Source organism: Vigna umbellata, chromosome 9, assembly GCF_029865625.1.
Source record: "Vigna umbellata cultivar VRB3 chromosome 9, Vumbellata_1.0, whole genome shotgun sequence".
NCBI classification, from domain to species: Eukaryota; Viridiplantae; Streptophyta; class Magnoliopsida; order Fabales; family Fabaceae; genus Vigna; species Vigna umbellata.
The window spans coordinates 15,433,738-15,440,596 of NC_142173.1; the positions used below are offsets into that span (position 1 = coordinate 15,433,738).

The following is a 6,859-nucleotide window of genomic DNA, read 5'->3' on the forward strand; positions in this document are numbered from 1 at the left end:
TGTTATACATTCATCCAAATAAACTGATATAATGTTAAATATCTAGTGAAAGAAAAGAAAGTACATGTGGGAAAGAGATATGTATTAAATATTTCATTATCTTTGGTAAAAGTAAATTAAACTTATTAACAAGAAATTTCGAAACAATTATCATACTCACAGAGAAACATAACAAATGAATGACAATGTTTAAGTTAAAAAAAATGTAAACCCAATACAATTATAATAATTAGCTGTTTCTTATTGTCAGTTGATATCTAAAGCCATACATTTGCATTGGCATTTGATTTTTGGATCTGAAAAATAGGTTTTTTACTATCCATCCATCTAAAGCTCATATTTCCAAGTTCTGTTTAAACGAGAAGTAGAAAAAAAAGGCATAGGAAACCTCAACCACGATAATCAAAGTAAACATAGTGCTCTAAATTTTTTTTTTGCCAGTATGTGAATACCAATATGATAGCCATGCTTCAATAGGAATGTAGTGCGTGAAAAGTTTATACGTATGTATTGAGGAGAAATCCCAGACGAGATGCAAGCCAGGGAAAGTCTGCTGTTACAAACACTTTATTTAGTATATGATCCAAGTTTAGTCAAACTTTGGCATCTTAAATCTTCCAGGGAACAGCCTCTAAGTTTCAAAGAAAGAAGTTGCAGCCATGGATAAGGACAGATTCTTGATTTCATATTAGATGAACTCTAGTGATTACTTCATTTTTATTATGGCAGTTACTAAATATGGAGGATTCAAGTGGGATGGAAGGAATATCAGTGTCTCACATGTCAATGTAATAAAGAATTTCCACTGAAGTTTAAGGGAAAATTTTACCACACGCCCATCCACAATATTGTACAGAATTTGATGTTGGGCAGAGAAAAACAAATAAGAGAATAAATAGTTGGTTTAACTAATTAGGGTATTTAAGTTAGCCTAAAATAAGATATAAGGCAATAATCAATAATTCTCAAAAAAGTTCATTATCTATAGCTATTTTTTCCACTGTTGCCTAAGTACATGCATGATCTCAACAAATCATATATCAGAAGTTATAAACAAGAAAACTCCCACCAGCATATTAATCAATGGACGCAATGACAAGATAATATAACCTTGAGCAATTTCGAGTCCAAACCCATAAATTCTAACAAGAAGATTTCCTTATTGAGCTGTTGAAATTATAAAGTTCCTCTGAATTGGAACCATAAATAGCCTTAATCGTGTCCCTGCAGAAACTGCAAGAAAGGAAGAATATTCGATAAGAGAAACAAACTTCGTTGGGTGCCTTGGTATAAAATAGCTTCGGCCTTCAAGGAAATTTTCTGCTTAATAATTTTTGTCAGTTTTTTGTACAATATATTCAGTGAATAAATTGCTAAAAGGTCAACAAAAAATATGGGGCAACGTAACAAAATTTGAAATATGAGTTCTGCTTTAGCAAAATTCAGCATGTATGAACAACTCTGCTCCATAGTGAGGAGTGATTGTTCCTCAAATTCAAGCATATACCAACGTCACAATTCCAGGGGAAGATGGGGCTCTTATTAGTATAATTAAAACTTTGTCTACACCATTGTTAAGAAAAAAAGAAATAAGCACTGTATTCAAGGTCAGGGTGCCTCCTAAAAAAGGGATAAGAGAGGAGATGAGAATATTTTTCTTCCCCTTTTCATTCAATGCAAAGTATGGAAAATAAAGGAAAGACCGAGGTAAAGATTCCCCGTTGCGAAAGATTCCCCTTTGCTACGTGGCACTCAGGCCTTACAATTAACATACCAAATGTATCAAACTCTTTCTAAAATACCATAAGGTAATAAATTTGAACCATATTAATAATGGATAAAATTAGACCACCCTGCAGGCTTTCGAGTCATTCTTTTGAGCCTAGTGTCCCCACATGTAACAACCATACTCCAATTTTATAATGAATCTACAATGCCAACACCATCTTCTAGAAAGCTCCAACCCACCATTAGTCCCCAACCAAATAAAGGCAAATGTTGACAAAAGTTAACTTCATTGTGTATAAGCCTTGTCTTTCTTTCTTATCAATATATAACTAACTGTGAACAACTACAGATACTACAGAAACTCCTCAAAATATAAATATAACCCCAGAAGCTTCACTAGCAAACCTTGACACAAAGTTGTACCTAATTCCAGCTTGAAGAGGCCCCAACATTTTGTAAGGGCTTCAAATAAAACTTAGAATTCTTCCAATATCACAATTCATGAGATTCTTTACCCATTATATTGCTTAAATCCATTAGAGACTAGAGAGATACCTGGACTAAACATACCAGGGAAAGTATCTAGGGAGCACGTGGAGCAAGTTAATCTTCAAACACCATTCAGTTTTGAATGGCATATTCATTTATGATTAGAGGTCAAAACAAATTCCCCTATAATCTTATAGTCTGATTCTTTCTGAGAAACATAATTAAAAAGTGAGAAAGGTGGACCTGCAGGCTTCCTTGTGGAAATTCTTTTCTTTAACCCCGAACAAAGATTTAAACACCTCTGGCTCCGCACGGCAAAAATACGGACGATCTGAAGAACAAATGAATGAAAAGTTAAACTCTAAACCTAACATTCCCGTTGATGAAATAATTGAAATTCAAACATCGAGAATGAGAGCAACCAGGGTAAATGGAACATTTCCGAGTACTCTTCTCATAATGAATACACCATCCATCTGGTCCTATCAAGCTTTTGTAGAGCTGAAATTCATCAGAGTAACACAGATAAGCAATTAGATATAAATGGCATGTTCATAGCTCAATTCACAGTACATCACATCACATGAGTATATCACATGACATGTGACAACAATAGAAGAATAAACAAACTATTTGAACTTTTTATATGACCATGTTGTATCTACCATTCTTTTCAATCACTATGACTTATGTTAATCTCTATTTCGGAACCTATCGAGTAATTTTCCTCTCATTTCCAACTTTTCGTCTACAAAACTCAAATATAGTGAGACCATGGTTAAGGAAACCGAATTCAATACCACTCTAACTAACCTAGTACATGTTAATTTGATATGATTTTTTGAAAAAAAAAAGGGTAGAAATAGAAATGGACCTGAACATCAGAAGGGTCATCGAAAAATTCTTCTGGAGAAGGAAAGGAAGGACCCTTTTGTAGCTTACAGCATGCCCCACAACCCTCCACGCAGTGCCACTTTGTTTCCTTCTTGTCGCCGCCGAAGCCGAGGCTGGTTTGCCCTTTCTTTTTGTCGGTCTTAACCGACCCCGTCTTCCGTTGAGGACGCGCCGCCGAAGTGACGGCGATAGATAACGGCTGTGTTGGAGTGGTGATGGCGGGAGACATGATAAGGCGCTAAGTTATTTCTTGAAATCAGAATAATAGGAGGCGTGGCTGTACTAGCCGAAAAGAGTGAAACAGATTTATTTATTGGCAAAAAAATTTAATCTAATAACTTATTTAATTATCTAAATTTTCCGAAATTATTAAGATTTTGTAACGCTTTTACTAAGACTATGTTTCACAAATTAATTTGCTTCCACGATAGGTTAGACCGAGATGTGTTCTAACCACACTGTCCATGTTAGTCTGAAATGTCTCTGGCTCGAAACATTTACAAATATTAAATTAATGTATTTTATTCGCTTAATATACCAATTTAATTCAATTGTAAAACAATAATAAAATTTAAAATTAAAGTATATTTTATAATATGTTTAAAATACATAATATTAATATAAATATAATATTGTATAATAAATACATCTATATATGTTGTATTTATATAAAAATTAAGAAATTAAATCATACCGAAACACTAGTGCAGAAAAAACATTTAACGTCACCCCTTAAACGTTTGACTACCGAATCAGAAATTGTTTTTTTATTGCTCTTAGACGTCAAACTTGAGAGGGGCCGACGTCTAAGGGCTATTTATATGTCGGATTTCCCCATTGGATGCCAAAATGGTCAACTAATAATCCCAAAAGTCACTATTTGATGCCATTTAGACGTCTGATCGCGCCTCCCGGACGTCTAAGGGTTACTTAGACGTCGGTCCCCTTCCCCGGACGCCTAATGACCTGCAGAAGTAGGTAAAAAGTGACTATTCCATTGCTCTTATACGTCGGCCTGTCAGCCCTGATGTCTAATGGCTATTTAGACGTCAATCCCCCTAAAGTTGGACGCCAAAAGGCTCTGCCAAAATTAATGTTTTAAATGCTTTACACGTCGTCTTGGTAGGGGCCCCGACGTTTAAATGAATATAGACAGCAGCCAAGTAGGGGGTCCAACGTCTAAAGTCTTTTTATTACACCAAACTGCACACTCGAGGTAGTTATGCACACTGTTCATCATATTCCTCTTCTCGATTTCTCTTCGCGGCATTGCATTTCAGGTGCGTTTTCTCTTTTTTGCATCGTTTAAACTTAGTTTTACTCCGATTAAATTACTCTTTGATGAATTATCTTTCATTTGAACTGATTAAAATGCTTTTTGGTGCAGTTCTACTTGTGTTCTTGGGCAGCCTTTTTTCTCGTTTTAGATGGCTTTTTGTGCGTTTTTGGACAGTCCACTCCTCCATTTCCCTCCACTGCATTTTTAACCTGTTAAAAAGGTTAGATTTTATGGAAAACATTTTGTGTATGCATGTTATTGGCTTTTGGGTATGCATGTTATTGGTTTTTGGATATGCATGTTATTTGGTTGTTGGTTAAAGCATGTGATAAAGTTTGTTGTGTTATTATGATTGACATGTTAAGTTAACTTTTTAGATTGAATTTTCGTAATATATATTGTTGAGCTAATTTTGAATATATTATAAGTATGAAATCATTGAGTAAAACTTAGTTCCTGTTTGAAATTTAACACGAATGATTAATCTTTTAATCGTTTGTATTAAATTTTGAATTGTTCGATTGGACAGTTTGGAAAAACTATTTTTCATAATTTGTTATAACATGTACGTTGGAGTTTATGGATAAGATTAATAAAATTTTGGTTCAGATAATTTGTGTTGTTCTCTGTTAACTCATTGGCATGTATCAAATCGTACCAAGTAATATAAAATGGTAAGACCAAGTATCGTATCCTAGAAGACTCACGGCACTAAACAATCGTGTAATTACTTAACTAATTAGGATTGAAAAGCTATTTTGTTGGTTTTTAAATGTTAATGCAACAAAAGTAAATATGAATGCAAATTGATCAATTGAGGCTAAAACACAAATGAATGGATGGTGTTGATGAGATGATTATGTTTTTTGGGGTTTAGATTTCACCTTCTTTCTTTCATGCATATAAGAATTCGTCTTCTTCATTAGAATGTTAATGGCTAAAACACAAATGAATGGATGGTGTTGATAATATGAGATGATTATGTTGTTGGGGTTTAGATTTCACCTTCCTTACTTTCATGCATATAAGAATTCATCTTCTTCATTAGAATGTTAATGTCACTTTCTAAGTTACTTAGAACTCGATGTCTCGGCGTAAAAAGCCTATCCTTAATTAGACCATAATCCCTTGCATCCCTAACAATCAACTTTGCATTACGAACAGAAGCTTAAGACAAGCAAACGTTTAATCCCTATGTCTAGGCAATACTCCCTTCAGGTGAAATTCTTAAGATCATGATTCGTAAGATATTTCCCAATACTCACACAAATCAAACATCAAACTATGAATGGCCAAAACATAACTAGCATTACGAATAGAAGAATATCACTAACATTCAATGAAAGAAGCATAAAATGTTTAAATCATATTCAAAGACATGAAAGTTTAGAGGTTACATCTTCCCCAACAACAAATGAGTTTAGCTCTCCATTGTCACAGAGCACCTTGGTTACAATGGAAGAATGAGATAAAAACCCTAGAAAAAGAAGAGGAGAGCTCCCGCATCCCCAATCTGCCTCCAAAGGGGCGAAAATTGTGTTTCTATGCTTCAATCATCAAAAGATACCAACCCTAGGGTGTGCAAGTCCTTAAATAGATAAAAACATTGGTCCATAAGCCCAAGTCGCTGGTGCTCAGCGCCCCAACTAAGGGCAAGTAGGCGAAACTGCATGGAGACTAGCGCTCAACGCCCCTCAGAGGGCAAGCAGGCGCTCAACGATGTATCTGGCTGGCGCTCAACGCCCCTTAGGGGGCAAGCAGGCGCTCATGCATGAACATCACCCCTGAGGGCCCCTGAAGAGGACAAGCAGGCTTCCTACGTGACATGTGGCATTGAGGGTCCGAGAATAGGGCAACCAGGCGCCATCCGCCTTCAAAAACTTGTTCTCTAGTGCTTTTGTTGTCCCTCTTGAGTTCTGACTCCTTGATACTTTTGCTATTCTTGCAAAACATACCCATAACCTACAAAATTAAGGGAATTTAGTGATAAAATCATAAAGTATAACCTTGATTCACTTATCCACAAAACTAAACTAAAAACAAGAGTTCAAGCAAGCTTTTAAGTCAAAACGAGTTGATTTGATATCAAAATTGCATCACAGATAACGGTATATTCAACCGTTATCATTCTCCGAATGCATATTTGACTTTGGTCATCCCTGACCACTCTCATTTCGTGTATTTTGGAGACTAATGCGAAATGTTGCCGAAATCTTATCAAATTTATCATGTTAGACTTCTTTGCATGTGTCATAGCAAATTATGAAAAATAATTTTTCTGAATGGGTAGGGCCTAACCTTGTGAGAGTTCAAAAATTGAAATTGATCAAGTATGTTAAGAATATAATATGGATCGAAGTTGGATGAATGAATATCGCATAAGTGAATAATATGAAAAAGGTGTTTTGGAGTTCTTGCAATATGTTGAATGATAACATTTGAAAAACTGTTATTTTCATGCTTAAAGTT

General features: G+C 35.1%; 1 protein-coding gene across 2 annotated transcripts; it reads right to left on the reverse strand.

Moving 5' to 3' along the window:
• Window positions 1-959: 959 nt before the first annotated feature.
• LOC148192681 (uncharacterized) lies at window positions 960-3,407 on the reverse strand. 2 transcript variants are annotated; one of them, XM_088098395.1, is made up of 5 exons: window positions 3,092-3,407; window positions 2,640-2,718; window positions 2,460-2,548; window positions 2,284-2,346; window positions 960-1,233 (listed from the first exon to the last, which is right to left on the reverse strand). In XM_088098395.1, the coding sequence occupies exons 1-4, from the start codon at window positions 3,338-3,340 to the stop codon at window positions 2,332-2,334; spliced, it is 432 nt and encodes a 143-aa protein (XP_087954521.1). In that variant the 5' UTR covers window positions 3,341-3,407; the 3' UTR covers window positions 960-1,233; window positions 2,284-2,331. The 2 variants fall into 2 exon arrangements, with proteins under 2 accessions (XP_087954521.1, XP_087954520.1); XM_088098394.1 differs by lacking the exon at window positions 2,284-2,346 and having other exon boundaries at window positions 2,461-2,548; window positions 3,092-3,405.
• Between the last annotated feature and the right edge of the window lie 3,452 nt (window positions 3,408-6,859).

Coding starts and splice junctions, on each gene's coding strand:
- LOC148192681 (XM_088098394.1), bottom strand. CDS start 3,340: ATGTCTCCCGCCATCACCACTCCAACACAGCCGTTATCTATCGCCGTC. Junction 2,549..2,639: donor GAAATGTTCCATTTACCCTG/GTTGCTCTCATT, acceptor TTTGTTCTTCAG/ATCGTCCGTATTTTTGCCGT. Junction 1,234..2,460: donor TTCCACAAGGAAGCCTGCAG/GTCCACCTTTCT, acceptor CCTTTCTTGCAG/TTTCTGCAGGGACACGATTA.